Source organism: Dysidea avara, chromosome 11 (assembly GCF_963678975.1).
Source record: "Dysidea avara chromosome 11, odDysAvar1.4, whole genome shotgun sequence".
Lineage (NCBI taxonomy): Eukaryota > Metazoa > Porifera > Demospongiae > Dictyoceratida > Dysideidae > Dysidea > Dysidea avara.
In genome coordinates this window covers 6646785-6664846 of record NC_089282.1, presented here as the reverse complement: position 1 = coordinate 6664846, position 18062 = coordinate 6646785, and the positions used below count along the sequence as shown (strand labels likewise).

The window sequence follows — 18062 nt, the reverse complement described above, 5'->3', positions numbered from 1 at the left end:
ATAATTTATATATATACTACCTGCCCCTGCGAGGTCTTCACCACACGGTTAGGGACAGGGATGCTACCATATGCATTATTAGCCCACTACTTGAACATTGCTAGGCCCAACACAACTGATTGGTACCACAGACCCACATAAATGCACACACACATACACACATACACACGCAGGTGCCCGGCGTACATATGCACATGATTGGACTTATGTTAGCCACTCCAATTGGTAATTATGTTTCTGGTCCACCGCCCGCATCCTTTTTTGAAATTTCAGAAATACATGGGTAAAATGCCCGCATCAGCTTTTTGAAAAACCTGGATTTCAGAAACAAATATTGGGCTGCAACAAGTATGCTAAATCTAACTATCTAAGTGTCAATTTGTATTTATCAGTGAAAACCTGCAAGAAAATTGGGCAGAGTACATAGTACGGATCGATATACTCTAATAGAACAGTCAGTAAATCACAAAAATACTCTAATTGAGCAGTCACTTCATTGTTGCTTTGTTGCTGAATTCCGCCCGCCCGCACCTAAAACTGATTTTCAAAGGACCAGAAACATAATTACCAATTGGAGTGGCCTTACCACATAATATAAGTCTAATGCTACATTAAGTAATATACGTATGCTGGTACCAGTACTATTGCACTAAAGTAGAGGCATGACAAAGTCACTTTTTATGTTTCACGGATGCGGCCGGGTCAGTAGTTTGGCAAACACTAAAAATTAAAATCACGTGATCTCTTAAAAGATAGCTATATGGCTGTAAATTCCCAAGTATTGTGCAAGAAATTATTGGTGTAGTAGGGAAATGGACCTGTTCTACTATACTTCAGAAGAGCTTTAGCTCCTGCATCTATTATGATAAAGATACTCTAATAAAGCAGTCACTTATTTCAATAAAATGGTCAGATGTAATTTACAATTTTTTAATTTCAACTGGCCAGGTCACTACTGGAGGGCAAATAATCTGCAAAACATGATTTATTTGCTATGGCCTAGCTATAAACTAAAAGGTTGTATTTTACTGTACTAGTTCATGTCGCCTGTATGTTCTATTGGAGACATGTACATTTTGAATGGACATAATTTGATAACAACTCTTATAGCCACATTCACTTCATCGCTTCACCACTACATAGTTGTTTCCTTTGTGTGTAAACTTTGTAATAACAAATTGGAGACATGTCACTAATATAGTGTTTGTTATTAATGGTATTGTATTATAATACCGTATTATATGGTATTATAATACCATTAATAACATGCATTGTATTAGAGATATTTCTCCAATTTGTTATTACAAAGTATACACATAAAGGTAGCAACTGTGTAGTGATGAAGCGATGAAGTGAATGTGGCCATTAATGTTGTTGTCAAATTATGTCCAATCAGAATGTACATGTCAAATATTTCTAATAGAACTTTAGGACTTCAATATTTCTAATAGCCCAATATTTCTAATAGTCTAATAGCCTAAGCCTAATATTTCTAATAGCCAAATATTTCTAATAGAACTTCAAATATTTCTAATAGCCTTAGCCGTTATCGAATTATGCTTGTCTGAAGGTATCAGTCAGTCAGTCAGTCAGGAAGTCAATCAGTCAGTAGAAAATTCCGTTAAATAAAATTTTGTAAAAAAAATCTGTAGCAAGCATTTCGGGTTGATCTAAAAGCTTGTTTGCGATTGGTTTACCTAACCAATACTGCCTCATCATCATCAGGGGAAATTGTACTGTATGATATCTGGCTAACCTGTCTGCACAGTCTATAGTGACTGACCTGTCTGCACAGTCTGTAGTGACTAACCTGTCTATACAGTCCCATAGTGACTAACCATGCAGTCTATGCAGTCTATATACTGAGTGACTAACCAGTCTATGCAGCCTACGGTGACTAACCTGTCTATGCTGACTAACCTGTCTATGCTGACTAACCTGTCTATACAGTCCATAGTGACTAACCTGTCTATACAGTCCATAGTGAATAAACTGTCTATAAAGACTATAGTCTATATATAGCAACTAACCTGTCTATACAGTCCATAGTAACTAACCTGTCTATGTAGTCTATAGTGCCTAATCTGTCTATGCAGTCTATAGTGACTAACCTGTCTATATAGTCTATATAGTGACTAACCTATCTATATAGTCTAAACCTGTCTATATAGTCTATCCTGACTAACCTGTCTATGCAGTCTATGGTGACTAATTTGTCTATACAGTGCATAGTGACTAACCTGTATATCCTGACTAATCCATCTATATAGTCTATCCTGACTAACCTGTCTATGCAGTCTATCCTCTCTAAACTGTCTATACAGTCATCCTGACTAACCTGCATGCCTATATACTCTATCCCGATTAACCTGTCTATATACAGTCTGTCCTGACTAACCTGTCTATGTAGTCTATAGTGACTAACCTGTCTACACAGTCCATAGTGACTAGCCTGTCATATACTGATACTGATAACCTCAGAGTACAGAAGTTTGATGTCAGTGGAAAATTCTTGCTTAAATTTGGTACCAAAGGGAACACAGACAGTCAACTGCATAAACCACGAGGTATCATGGTTTATAATGGTAAAGCTTTTATTGCAGATCATGATAGTTCCCGTATTTCAGTATTTCAAGCCAATGGTTAGTTTCATTGCATTATTGGAAAGGGGGTACTCGGGACACCCTACAATGTTGCAATATAGACACAAAAAATTGGTTACTTGTCACTTGACTGTGGTAAAGGGTGTATTTTCTCATTCAGTTTGGATGGACAGTATTTGGGCAAGTGCACAACAGAGATGAAGGTTCCATATGGAATTACAACAGATTCAACTGGTCTTGTCTTTGTATGAGATTTTACTCTTTAATGAAGATGAGAAGTGCATGATGCATTGTTTTGGGTCTAGTGGATCTGATGATGGCCAATTTAATCATCCCTACACTGTAGCCATAGCCCCAAATGGCTTACTTTATGTTACTGATTATGACAACTGTAGGGTCCAGATATTTTAATTGTTAACTTTGTTATTAGCTTATTATTGATACTTTACATTTTTCTTGTAACCAATAAACTTTGTAGCTACAGTACCTTGTATTTTACAAGCATTTATTGTACATATGTGTGATCATTGTACAGTAGGGAATGGGATTTCTGGTGCATGGGGGTGGAACTGCTATCACTTTGTGATTGTTCCCCATGTTTGTGTCAGACAATGTGTCATGTTAACTTCCAGTTATGCTGACAATGTGTATAGCTGGCGAGACAACCCCAAAGTATATAGTCAGAGAGATGACTTTTCATGATCAGTTACTAATTATACTGCCAAATAAGGAAGACAAAGTGCTCTAATTTTGGCTCATTACTCAACGAAGATTCTAAGAGCTGTCAGTAACCATATATATATATATAGACTATTTGATACCTTCCATGCAAGAGTGTGGTCGAGTCAGCAAGAGTATATGAATTCTTTGTGCAATTGATCATGCAAACATCATGTGCGTAGGATAGATCTACTAGTATTACAAATACATCAACTCTGATGCAAAAAAACACCTCGAGCTCAGTAGCTACAAAATGTCAACAATAATGCTTCGTATTCATATGATTTGATAAAAAATATGCATGTACTGAGCTGAGACTACTGACAAGGAGAGCATACTGAATGGGGATACCTAACTAGCTATATGCACTTTCTGGAGATGATTTTTAAAGCTAATGTGTGGTGACAACTTCAGTGAACTTGCCTCTGGGACTGGGAGTAACTAAAGAGTCAAAGGGAGTGCTACATAAGTAAAATATAGCAAATGGTTATTTCTCAGAGGTCCTAGATACAGGAACTCTTATTCTTTAATTTTCAGCGGCATAGAAATAGGGTTTTCTTATGAACTTCCACCCCCTGGCCTACCCCCTTGAAATTTAGATTCCTAAAATTTTGGCAGGAACCTCAGACACTAAGTGAGTAACAGCATATAGTACTACACAACATAGTAGTGCATAAATTATATCTCTCAGGGAAGGATCTACAGATACCTTCATTGAAACTCAGTTTTGATGATCGAGATACTCTAGTAGAACAGTCGAGTTTACTCTAGTAGAGCATTCCAAAATTTCTATGCATTAACAGATTTAGCGATGTAGAATTAATTATAACGTTTGGTCTGGGAGTATTCTTCTTCAATGAAAAACACTGAAATTCTGAATCATTTCCAATCCCTTCTAAGTATTTTTATGAATAAAAGTGGGTGATGCAAAACTGAGTATGAGAGTTGTACAACTAGTCTACAGCTATTTAGTCTATGTATGTCATATTGGGTGATGTGATGTATCACAGATATAACAGTGAAGTCAAACAATGGCATCTTCCTACACTGGAAGATTACTAAAATTTCCTAATGCATGTGACTATATAAACACAGTGCACATGATAATGACTATAAACCCCACCCTTAAGGAAAGAAGCGGTCTGGTCACACAAGACAGCACAGTAAAATAAACAAAATAAAATTGTAGTGAACTTAACCATGCAAAAAACGGTCAAGCTGTATAAAAAGAGTGCAAAGCCCGGATGAAAAAAGTTGTAAAATCAAAAAGTGGCGGCCAAGAAATGGTTGCAATGATGTTACTTTTATCATTACATCTTTATCATTAACATCATTTTAGCCATTTTGTGGCCTCCACCTTTGATTTCACAAGTTTTTCGCCCAGGCCGCACCCAGCTTGGCTGTTTTTGCATGGATTTCACTTCTTCCTGTGTTTTAAATATCCCAAAGCCAACCATAAAACTGGATGTGAAACTTGATTTTACACAAAATTTGTAATCACTGTTCTTCTTACAAATACAATGATGACAATATAAGACAAACTATATAGCTAGTACAGGAAAATACCTACCAGTCCAATGTACCATGCAAAGCCAAAGGACCTTTGCTAATACTGACAATTGTTCCATAATTTTGTGCTTGCATGGCTAAAGTGTGTTATGGTGCCTGTTATTGTTTGCAGTAGCGTTTTGTAAATTTCTTTCAAGTTAGGCATATATGATTGTACTATTTGTCCATTAGGATTTTATTCCTGTTTTTACACACAATACTTGGAACATTAAGCTTGACAATTCAGGGATCCATCATACAACATGATACATTTGTTACCTTTCTTGGTGAACCTATGGTTTCTCACATAATAGTATCAATTCCCCTCGGCATTAATTCAGTGTGTCAATATCTGAACAATAATAATTTTGCAACCACTTGACAAACAATATCAATCCAATAGAACAGTCACTTAGCTGCATTGACCCCTTTCCTGCGCATACATGCAGTGAAAACCAAATTCAACTAGTGAAGGCTGCTGCCCATTATACTATTATAATTTCTGCCTCAATACTATTTTATGTATACACATATAGTGATGTTCACTATAAGTACTGGTGGGAACTACAAAAGTAAAGACTTTCATTACTTTAATATATATGCACAATTAATATAAGAAAAATTTACAAAAAGTACACAAGTATGCATAGCAGATAATTATACAGAAATCAAGCAATCAAAATATCTGGACTCCACAGTTACCATCTCTATCAAAGATAAAAACATAACCATCACTGCTAGTCACAAAGACAAGATCATGAATCTGCTGCAATACCATACAGAACTTCCATCTCTGTTGTACTGCCAAACTTTCCCAAGTATTGACCATTCAAAGTGAAAGAGCATTATTATACAATCATTGCCACTAAGTTAAATGATTTTTAGTATCTATTGTAGTATTATAAGGCCGGTCAAGCTGTCCCATACCAATGATGCTATGGAACTGATCTGACTACTGACTTGAAATACTGAGATATGGGAATTGCCACAATCTGCAATATAAACATTTTCATTGTAAGCCATTATACCATGTGGGTTGTCTAACTGACTGTTTCTAATTCCTTTAGTGCCAAACTGGAGCAAGTACATTCCATTGATATCAAACTTCTGTACCCTGTGGCTGTCACGATCAACCACAAACAAATGATCGTCATCGCTGCCATCAGGATGATTAAACTGACTGTCTTTTCTGCCACAACCACCAAACTTTCCTATCAACTGATCTTGAGCAGTTGTTAGTAGATATACGCAATGGTTGGATGAGACAGTTACTGCCCATGTTCCTTTGTAGGCTAAATGCAATACCCCAGGGTTTACCTATAGTACCATCATTGTTCGCCATCTTGTAGAGCATATAATGATCTTAGTAAAACGTTCAGGAGTTCTGAGATGATCAAATTGAGAAAGACATTCCCTATTAAGCACAAATCTTAGAGCAGCAATTGGCAATGGTTGAAAACTCAATTTCTTGTACTTTTCAGTCAGTCATTTCATCTGATCTATCACCTGCTTCTTTACGGATTGTGCTTCTTGGTCAGAACTCTGTTCCAAAGCATCTTTTAGTTCCTTCATGCTTAACACCTCAGCTTGCAGACACTTTGCAGTTTCTAATTTAGCTACTAGTGCCTTCTCATTCTGATATATTGCATTTTGCACTTGTTGCTTCAACTGGTCTTTTAGGTTCAATAGTTTCTGAATTATTTCCTCACAATGTTGATCAATGTTCCTTTTGACTTCATCACATATTCTCTGTTCTTCTTCTTGGACTCTTCAATTTTTTCCCGAATCACTACCATCATTTTTTCAACTGGAGCAGTGCAGATTTTCTGAAGTTCATCTCGGTGCTTGCTTGCCATTAGTTTCACAGTGTCATGTTCATGTCCAGCATGATCCTTACTGTACAATACATACACACCAGCTCCTCACATGTGTCACAGTAGAACATCAACTCTATCTCATGTTTCTTGCACAGTGGGACCTTCGCCTTCACCTTGGGTTGTATGACATCTTTATTGGATCTCAGTTCAGTTAACGGGACTATGCCATGACCGCGAGACACTTTAGCCGGCATGTTTGCTTACAAAGGCTACAGAAGAACATGTTGCAATCTGGACAAAAAGTCATCTTCGTCACAATTGTCACACCTCACTTTTTCGCCATCCACTTTACGCTTCAAAATCAGTTACGATTGATGAGGAAATTAGTGCCAGTAACTCCTTCACTCCACCTGAAGGAATTTTGGCTTCTTGTCTACACTCGGGACATGTGATCTTGGATTGTACCACCATCTTATCCAGACACTCTTCACAATAGGAATGATAACATGGCAGATATTTGGGGTTCTTGAACAACTGGTAACACACCAGCACAGGACTATTTTTTGTGGTCGCCTTCTGTACTTCCCTAGCAGCCACTGCTAACGGTGTGATAAGAGCGTAAGGCGTGCTCAAACTTTAGCTTGAGACGAGGTTAGTCTCGCCATAGATATTATATACTACGTACGTAGTCTCGCGTAGCCAGGCCCTTTTCTTTCCTTTGTGTGGGGGCGGGGTCTTTCCCGCCCCCACACACACACATACACACAAAAAAGGGTCTGGTTACGCGAGACTAAGACGAGCACGGCGTTAAACCAAAGTAGTGTGGCGTTTGATTCAAGAGGCAAGAAGCCCAGCCGGGCTGCCATTAGCGCGAGCCCCATGGGCACGAGACTATGTCGTGGGTCAGATAGACCGCTAAATTTTGATCGAAAATCGTTTGAGAGTATCGACTGTCCTTTGTCCCACTTCAAAATTTTATGCAGCGATGATACGGCTACTAGAAGCGCTCTGTTTATCGCTGATTCTGCTAGGTGTATTTACTAGATTAAGTGGTTCTACTGAACTAACGTTCGAGCTCCCTGATCGTGAAGAACAATGTTTCTACGAGGAAATAGACAAAGACGTTAATGTCATCTTTGAGTTTCAGGTATGTTATATACAAGCATTCGTATGTAATTTATGTGCGCTTTTCACGATGAGATTACTTAAACCATAGATCCTTTATACCAAGACCCATTGTGTTAATTCCAATTAATGCACAGCTATTGTGTGGAAATATGTAGTATATAGTACTGACTTGTGGTCTCCCCTGTGGTTATTGATCAATTGAAAATCAGCAAGCCAAAAAAAAATTTCACAGGATGGATGGGAATGCTGCCACTGTGCTCAAAGTGGGAAAGTGATGCTAGTTAGTACCTATTTTCTTACACACTTCTCATCTATTTCACTCAGAAATTTCAACATACATGTACTTAGAACATGCTGACAAGGAGGTCGATGTACTTACTTGTGAGTTGTTAGCATGTTCTACTATAACTTTTATTACTACAATTAGTCTGAAAGTATTGGAGTTGTTCTTATTATGTTATTTCTGTTGTAGTCACTTTTGCCTGTATATGGTGCATGTAAATTACTTTTAGATATTGCATAACATAATGTTTGAGTACAGTTTTTATTAGACGATATACACAAGGATTTAGTATATTAAGAGTCAGGATGTTACTTTGAAGTGCATAAAAGTTTTGAAACAAGCATTTGCCCTGCAAATGTAATAATTGTGCTATATGTAATATACATACATACGGACGTGTGAGCGCACACACACACACACACATTCACGTCTCTTTACAAGTACTGTGTTTTAGTCCATACCCAAATAATCTGTTTGTTTTCATTCACTGTACACAAATTACACAGGTGGGTCCTGAACATTCTGTTTTGTTGTGACCCTGCCCTTGTAGAAAAACTGTATTGTTTGGGGACACTTGTTCACTATATGATAGGGTGCTGAAGTGTGCTTCCCATAAAGTAGTAATTGTGCTGTATGGAAAATAAAGTGTGGTTGTACCAAGACTTATTAATATGAGTGGAGAGTGTCTGATGCCATATAGTCCTGTAAGAAACAATTATGCGGAAGTTAAATGGCTTCTTTCTGTTAATTTCCTTACTGTAATTTAAATTAATTTAGCTATACAGTGATGAATGTTCGAAGGCTACTGAACTGGCGATTGAGCAAGGATGTACAATGGACAGTAACCCTTTAGCTATACAGCATGCTTGAAGGCTGGTTTTGTTTGTTAACATGGTGACACAGTTGAAATTTGGAGTGTTACTTCTTCGCCTTCTGTTATTAGTTCTTCAGACGCATTTGTTATAGTTATTGTCAAAGTTATCAGCCATGCTCTTTAATACAACAGTACTGCTCTAGTTGGCTTGATATGTTTGAACATACATTCTCCTGATCTTTGTGGTTAAATGCCAAAATTTACTACAGTATGGAAAGGAAGCTGTTAAACTTTCACACAATCATTTGTTACAGAACTATAATAGCATTAATTAGACACTCTCCTCTCTCATATTAACTCTAGGTTGTAAATTATGTGTGTGACATTTTAAAATGTGCCCCGTGAAATTGAAAAGATTAAGTCCATTGCACTTCAAAGAAGAGGAGCTGGAGTTCATTATTACACTTTTATAAGCATTTGTGACCGGATCTGTGAAAACCCGGTATAATAGTACATTTTTCAAATTCTTTATTATTGAATATTTTGTATGCCAACAACTTTTGGAGTTCCAGCCCAGAAAGCAACAACAGAAAGATCGATTTGTACAGCAAGTATTGGGAAAATAAATTACAGGAACCTAAAAAAAACAGCTGTAACTTACAAATGCAATGCAGTTACACCATCATGTTCGCCATGAATAGGGGAGTCCATTACTTGGTAAGTTTTTCCTTCTTTCACCTTTCTTCACTACATACAGAAACGAAACCAGTGAAAATTGATCGCATACGATTGCTTTGACATGATGCAAATGCCCATACCTCACGTATCCTTTAGTCTACTGCTACAAAACAAACTCCCCTTGAGTAGGCGAATAAGATGATATCCAGGTTTTTATCATTAGACCCTTTCTTCACAAAAAAAAAAGAATTTAAATTTTTTTTTTCACTTACACAAATTAATATTTTACCCATTGCAATCAATGGCCTATACTAAAATTTAGGCTTGCACCATTATGCTGGTTTTTGCAGATCTGGTCACATTTTATTAACTCTGTTGATTACATTATTTATGGCTGAACTATCAAGACCAATAAAAGTACTACTCAACTTTGCCTTGTAACCCACGCTTAATTTTCCATATCATCTCACTACATTGTGTTTCAAATCAATAATGGTATGAAATCAATAATGGTATGAATTACTGCTGATAGTTAATGTATGTGTATTGTGTGTAGTGAACATTGTGTCTGTGTGTTATGTTAGCAGTTTCATTATCATCTCACAGGTTATTCAAGGTGGTAACTATGATGTTGATGTCAAGCTAATATCACCGGGTCATGGTGTGCTCTATCAAGAACAGAGAAAACAGTATGATTCACATGAGTTCACCACTCAGGTGGCAGGAGAGTTTTACTTCTGCTTCAGCAACGAATTCTCATCGTTCTCTCACAAGATGATTTATTTTGATTTCATAGTTGGCGAAGAACCACCTCTAACTGCTGACGCAGGGGCACACCACACAGCACTAACTCAGTTAGAAACATCTGCAGTTTCTATTCATGAATCACTAAAACTTGTGTCCGATTATCAGACACATCACAGATTAAGGGAGGCTATTGGCAGAGATCAAGCCGAGAAAATGAATGAACGAGTACTGTATTGGTCTTTAGCTGAAGCAATAGCTTTAGTTGTGGTAGCTGTTGGACAGGTACTGATTCTTAGGAGATTCTTTGCAGAGAAACGTACAACCATTTGAGAAATAGTGTCAACTTTAATAGGCTTAATTTCTAATTCACTGTGTATGTATATTATGTAGTAATAATCGTATTAACACTGTGTACATGAAGTGTGTGGCAACACAGGGATAAAGATTATGTAGTCAGCGATGTGATATGTTTATACCGCAACTCTTATACATGATTGGCTGGCCAGTTCATTTTGTGTGTCTGTCTGTGTCTTTAAATAAGTTGTGTGTTGTTTGAAGCATTGTATGTGTATAGTAAGTATGTGGTTATGCTGTGTGTGTATTGTTGGAATATGTACCATATAGCGGGTTATTTTTGAGGATAAATTTGGTGGATCACCACCATCCAGAACTTGGAGGAGGGATTTTCACTTCTTCAGAATCTTTTATGTGTTTACAATACTTAAGCAATGCCTGAGTTCTGAATTTTGAGGGGTAAAATTTTCATGGACAGCTGCCAATCTGCAAATATCCCCCCCCCCCCAAGCTATATGGTACATCGAAGTTTACATGTGTACAGTGACACAAACAACAACCAATGAGTAATTAATTTGCAAATAATTGATGTAGGTAAATCTTTGATAGACCACAGACATGAGTACATTTTCTATTTCTAACAATTTAGTACGTGTTTGTGAGAGGTCACTGTTCCAAGGCATTTAAGGAGACGCGCTAGCCTCCCATTGATCTTATCCATCCATTGTTACTGTGTTTCACTCATCTGTGGTCAATTATTATACTCCAGTTGTTTCTCTTGCTCTTCCAGTCATCATAGTTTCCCTGTTTGCTTCAACCCATGCCTGGCCCCTCTGTAATGTAAGCATACAGCATCAATAGATGTTTAATGTGTGTTATGTTGGTGGAGCTGAGAAGCCATGAGTGTGCACATCAAATACTTTTGTCTTCATGAGGTTTCACTGCACAGAAATTTCAGGGGTACAATTAGCAGGTTATTTAATACCTGTAAAAGTTGTATATTGAAACCTCCAGCCATGCATTAGTAGTAGTAGATGTATTTTATTAAAACATCTCATTTAGACAACCATCCAGTTCACAAATGGTTCACTATCCTAGACTAAAGATTTTAGTGCAGGATTTATGTTTACCTAACAGTCCCAGCCTATAAAAGGACAATTTCACAGTCTTAAAAATACGTTCAGGGCAAATGTTCCAGCAGCACTCGTCATTCAGTATGTACACATTTTGAGGAAGCCTAACCCTCACAACAATATGGGAATACTCACTTGTGGGCTGTCCTGCCTTCACAAAAAGTAACTCTGCATCCGATAGTAACCTGTAAAACGCCATGGCAACATCATGACTTGATATCAATGACTCTTGAAAATTGATGTGTTATCTCAGACTGCATCATTTGGGTTGGCTCAAAATTTTGAAGTAATCAACACCTTTTGTGTTCCAGTGGCCTGTAGCAATAAAATAATATCACATTATGTAACAAGTGCGACTATTCATTACAAAAGGCTGAAAGTTTGACTCCTTTTACTATAGATAACAGAACAAGTAGTTCATTAGACAAGACAGTACTACATCGTAGTGATAAGTGAACCTACCCACACATGCCAACTCTCACGCATTAGACGTGAATCTCACTCTTTGGCAGTAATCTCATGCCTTACCCTCTGTTTCTCACTCTTTCAGCTTAGTTCTCACGCCTGATCTGTCTTCATAATTAGCCCTGTGCTTAAAATAAGATTGTTGGAAAGAAGATGTACGAGTTTCGTTATCTAATAAATGTATACTGAGCTACATCATACACTGCTGACTCCACACTATTTATGTACTTTGAGCATGCAGTGACCTTTTTTTGGCCTTCACCAAAAGTCTAACTATGTTGTTGATCAGAAACCAGTCACCAAAAATCCTGAAGCTGCCCTTGAGTCCAGGTCTGTCACGCCATAGGTGATCCAGCCGGACCAATCACAGTCTGGCTGGACCATATAATGTTGCCGCAGTTGGTCCTCCCTGCCACAAACGGTCCCCCAACCCACTCACACAACAAACAAAATTAAAACTAGCTACACATTGTTAGTCCAGCAGATTGACTAACCTAAATTTCTCTTTTTCAAGAGCTATAGCAGCCAGGAATGCTTTAGACTATCTATCAAGCTAGATAGCTGTCTGCGTAACTAATTGGTCTCTTTGTTTCACTTCCGGTATAAAGTTGCGCATGTGCAGATATATTTTCTGAGAGATTTTTGATTATCACCAGGAAGATTTTTATTCGAGAAGCCAATGGTGAGAGATCCTTTTGAAGCATATACTCAGAGATTTTTGAAAAGTGGCAGAGTTTTTTAAAAACATTTAAATCTCTCAAGGTTACTGCTCTGGCAGTAGTTAAAGTTCAAGTTATAGCTTATAGGTGATCTGCTTGACGTTCTGAGTGTATAGCTAGCTTTAGAATGAGTGAATAGCCCATATCTATGATGTCAGGCTCTTTAAATGAAACTGTGGAAAAAAGTCAGCATCAGGAGCAGCTCCTGCCTGGATGATGCATACTCTATTTGCAAGAAAATAGATATAGAAATGATTGCTCAAAGAACTACAAGAGATCAATTCGACGAAAAGCTAAGAAGTTTCTACTGCAGGATGGCGAACTTCTGTATATGAAGAAAGACAATACAAGGGTGAGATACATATTAGATCTAACTGAGCAACTATGAATCTTACAAGGATGTCATCAAGATGCTACATCAGGATCAAAGCGAACATTAGCTCGTGTTACTGAATGTTAGATGTGGTCAGGAGTAGCAAGAGATGTATATGCTCTAGTTAAGGAATGTGAGATATGTCAGAGGATGACAAAGAAAATGGATACAGGAGCTCCACCTGTTCCTGTTGTGTCAACATGGCATCACCTCAGCATTGACTTTATTTGACCTCTTAAATACAAATCCCGACAAGGGAATCAATACATTTTAACAGAATTGGATTATTTACCCAAGCATTTGCTTGTAGTGACAAAGAAGCTTCTACAGTTTGTGATGTGTTATTTAAATTGTTTATGCAGTTTGGGTTGCCAAAAGTGATTACATCAGACCAAGGGAGCACATTTAATTAATAGGGATTGGCAACGCACTATAAAATTATTATTTTTGTAAATTAATGCACGTTTCGCTGTTTCGCTGGTGAAGTAAAAGATGTTGGAGCCTTTGAGTGACAGGCACTCAAGCAGGCGTGCAGTGCACGTATTCTTCGTGTGTTAAGGCTGAGGCTATGGCTATATGAAGTAGATTGGATGGGTAAGTTTCTTATTTGTGTGTTTTAGCAAGCTGTCATTTTGTTGTTTACTGTGGAGTTCAATGCTATTTACCGTTGTGTAGTTTTTTTTGAAGTGACACAACGTTCCTAAACGGTGTTAACATTTCCCACCCTCGAATTGTGACCTTGGAAGTGTTAATGGATCAAAATTTCTAACAATAGGGGCGTTGTTTGAAGGGTAATGCTTATTTACAGGGTATTTCAGAGCAATATTTGTACAAGTTTGTATAGTTTTACTGAGCTTCATGAAGTACTGGCTGAAGAGTTTCCATGGTTCAGTACAAATGTTAACTTTGGAGACTGTCACTCCATATCTAGTTTATGAATCCTTCCTGTTACTTTCATGTAGGCAGAGTTTAAAATGAGCAACAGAAAATTTCACATGTATAGTCTTGGCATAGTGTGTCTTGGCAAAGGTCTCAAACTGGGTTTTTGGAATTACGTTTTTTGATGCTATTGCTGAAAGCTTTGCTTTAATGTGTGTGTACGTGGCTGCTATACTATTACCAAAAGCTTTGCTTTAGTGTGCGTGTGCATGCGCGCGTGTATGTGTGTGTGTGAGTGTGACTTTGTAGTATAAAAGTGTGTTTTTGTGTGTACTTTTTGTGTGTGTGCTGCATTACCAACACATAGGTGTGGCAATGAGAAAACAATGAGTGACATGAGGGTCATGTTTTTCGAACTTGTTTCAAACAAATTACCCTCTTCATGAATATAATTATGCACATAACTTTTACCAACTACCTCAGTAAGCAATCTAACATATTGCACAAAGGTATCTGATCTCCTTTGGTATTAGTCTTACGTGCCAGACATTTTGTTTGGGGACTGCAAGTAAATCACCTGGTCACTGTTCTCCATATTTCATGACCACAGCTGCAGTGTTGACAGGGCTAACTCTACACATTGTATAGTTCACATTCTTTGCACAGCAAATGGTTGAGTGTGGATTACAGCCTTTTTTTTTTTTTTTTTTTGCTGAACTTTGAAAGTGCCGTGGACTTAGGTTCTTGACTTCCCCAATACAGAGTTGAATCTGGTTCACTACGCATATGTAAATTTGTCACTTTTAGTGCAAAAAATATGATGACGTAATTTATTGTATTTTGGGAAAAACTGTGCAACAGAGACCAGGAGTCTTTCCTGCTGCCCACTTAAAATGTCTGGCAGGAGAAATGATTTATTTGTGGTGTGTTTATGTAGTAGTCTTAATTTGATTTTTGATTTATTGTAATGCTAGGTAAGCTGTTAGCATCTGAGTGAGCAGTTGCAGAACCAACAGACTTGCTAGCAGACTAGATTGAGTCAGAAGTATAACACAAGACAAGCTGCAACAGGCCCATGCAAGAGTAGAGCAAGAACCAACCTGCTAGTCAGATTTGCAATGTTTACATCATGTAGTTTCATATGACATGTAAATAATAGCCTGGCAAGGTGTTGTTATTTGTAACTTTGAGTTGTGTGGCACATGAATCAAAGTTGCATAGGGTGTATAAACTGTGCTATGTTTGATCCTGTGTGACAGTACTGCCTCATGGATATGGGATGTCCCTCATTGTTGAGACCAAGGATGATGCTTCACTGACTTCAAATTCAGTTTACGGTCTGGTGTACATAATAGGTCTTACTCTTACTAGAGTCCAGGAGCTGTAAGAAGAGGGGCACACCCAGCCCACTACAGTACCTCATTTGAACTTGAGTGGTCTAAACTGATGGAGTGTAATCATCAATGCTGACTTCAAAGGTTCAGATATACTCTAATAAAGCAGTCAATAACTCTAATAGAAAAGTCAGTGCTTGAAGTGTGAATAACTTGTGATTCTGTACAGGTAAGCCACAGAGAAATGTGAGGATGTCCTATAGTTAAATTCATGCTTTAGCAGATTAGCTACAGCTTCTCGGCATACTTTTGTCCAGATACAATGTGGGAGAGGGAAAATTGTTCCGTCCCAGATCCGCCATCAGAAAGATGGCAAGAGAAAGTTATTAATCTCAGCTACTTAACTCTCATCTATTAGTCTAGTCTTCTCACTGTTGCAATGCGAGAGATAAAGACGCAAGGTATTTTCACTGCACTGCATAAAGATGCAAGGCAGGTTTCACTTCCGTAATGAAATTCCATCATGCATGCTAGCAAGAATCCCTAATGGAGCTACGTACCTTTAAAGACTAAATCTTCGTGGAAACACATGAAACATTCTCAGTAGTATAAGGCTTATCCGTTTGACGTCACACTAAATATTTTCCGTATAATTACAGGTTATCTTCGTGAATGCATGAAGCAAGAGTGAGTTACAAGCCGAAGAACGCTAGTGAAGATCAGAAAGTTGTGGTGCATTTGTTATGTTGTTCATTGCTTAGTAATACCGCTTTGTAGCTGGAAGAAACAGGGCCATTAAACTCCAGCTGCTCGCTGGCTTGTACCACTGAATTAACCCAGTCTCCTTTATTCCTGCTCTTCAATTGGTTATTACTATAAGTAACTCAATCGGTGTAGTGATTCCCCCCCAAGTCTTTCTTCAATTGCGCAAAATTGCAAAAAGTTTCATTTTCTCGCATGGGTCCCATTGATTTTTGCCTCAAAAACATGGTGTCTAGTAACCGTTACTAACTTAACATGATGCGGCTTGATGTAAATGCATAAATTTTTTTTTGGTTGACACATCCGGTCATAATTTTTTTTTGGATTCAACCAAATAGCCAATCAAATGTGAGAACTTCCATTCAAATTTCGCTCTCATTGGCCCATTTACATCAAGCCGTAATACCATAGAATTGGTGACCACGGATGTGCAATCCGCGATAGTGACTTGAAATTTCCTAACAGTATTACGGAAAAGCGAAACTTCTGTTTACGCCTCCGTTGCCAATCCCTATTATAAGTCTAGTATCTATGGTACAACACACAAATCAATAAGTACCCCGGCTGTGTCTTTTTTCAGTGGTACTGTCTAATCCTTCGTCTTTTCCCAGGTCCTTCTTTCCTAGAACAGCCTGAGTGACAAACCTTCTTTCCAACCATATTTTCCAAGATTCGCTTGCTGTGTGTTGCGCTGTAAACCTAGTGTGAGCATTATTTGGAGTTGCCGCAATACTGTACGCGAGGTACAATTTTTGCGAAACGAACGCAAAAAGTTTCTGCTCGCAGAAATACCTCAATCGCAGAAATTCAGTTGTTTCACAAAAATTTGGACCTCGCAACAATAACCCGCTTTATGGTAATTAGTCTCTTCCCCATCCGCCCACGCACCCCATCTCTTTTTTAATTTTTTTTTTTTTTTATTTCCCCGGGGTGCCTGCACCCCTTGCCACCACCCCCAGCACCAGATGGTAAAAGTGCTGGACAAAAAAAAACAAAAAAACTGTAAACTCAAAAAATCAATGAGATGGCAACACTTGGCCTTCCGAAATAGCAAGGTCAAGTGCTCCAATAGTCACAGGGCTGCCACGGTGTGACCTTGCTCCACGCAAGCAGGTCACTGCTGACCTGAGCAAAGACAAGCTGGTGGAACATCTAATCCATGATACAACACTGCTGTAAGATTGACCCCATTGAGTAGATAGCATAGAAGCTAGACGCTTATAAGCAACTCTGTAGCTGCACTACCCATTCCTCCAAAAGTGGAGAAAACCATAGATAGTAGAGACTATGTAACCTCTACTATCTCTGATGAGAAAACCAATGGAGTGAATGAGCCCATTTCAACATCTCTTATTCTCTGTTCATACATCCTTTGTTTATCTCTTTCAAACCTTCTGTACAAGGAAGAAACCGCTGTGTTTCGATAACTGGGAGCAGTTGGATTGAAAATTCTAACATCAAAGAAAGCCTTCTGATGACGACTTCCCCAAAAACCATGTGCACTTACATCTAAACGTGCCTCATCCTCCACATTAGCTGTGGCATAGCGAAAGGACTCACCAGACAGGGGTTGCAGCACTGGTTCAATGGCCACATTATGACATGCTTCAGCAGCAATGAAGTCCCTAAACGCACCCCATCTCTGTAAGCGGACTAACAGGGCACAGCTGAAAAACAGCTTTTGCTGATGCTGTCTCCCTGTTTAAATAACATTAAAAAACAAAAAAAACAAAACAAATAACACAAAAGTTTAGCTGGCGCCCGC

The 18062-nt window shown here is 38.2% G+C and overlaps 1 protein-coding gene and 1 long non-coding RNA gene across 2 annotated transcripts; one reads left to right on the top strand and one right to left on the bottom strand.

Annotated features, from left to right (window-relative positions):
- Positions 1 to 7601: 7601 nt before the first annotated feature.
- On the top strand, positions 7602 to 10758 carry LOC136238696 (transmembrane emp24 domain-containing protein 7-like). Its single transcript, XM_066029253.1, has 2 exons — positions 7602 to 7835; positions 10198 to 10758. Exons 1-2 carry the CDS (start codon positions 7674 to 7676, stop codon positions 10666 to 10668), a joined length of 633 nt encoding a protein of 210 aa, XP_065885325.1. The 5' UTR covers positions 7602 to 7673; the 3' UTR covers positions 10669 to 10758.
- A 501-nt stretch (positions 10759 to 11259) lies between these two features.
- On the bottom strand, positions 11260 to 17090 carry LOC136237865 (uncharacterized). The gene is made up of 3 exons (XR_010692614.1): positions 16857 to 17090; positions 11901 to 12080; positions 11260 to 11465 (listed from the first exon to the last, which is right to left on the bottom strand). It is a non-coding gene; the product is annotated as an uncharacterized lncRNA (long non-coding RNA).
- Positions 17091 to 18062: the final 972 nt, after the last annotated feature.

Excerpts from the sequence above, each read along its gene's own strand:
- LOC136238696 (XM_066029253.1), top strand. The coding sequence starts at position 7,674 with ATGATACGGCTACTAGAAGCGCTCTGTTTATCGCTGATTCTGCTAGGT. Across the intron at positions 7,836-10,197 it reads ATGTCATCTTTGAGTTTCAG|GTTATTCAAGGTGGTAACTA; the intron begins GTATGTTATATA and ends ATCATCTCACAG.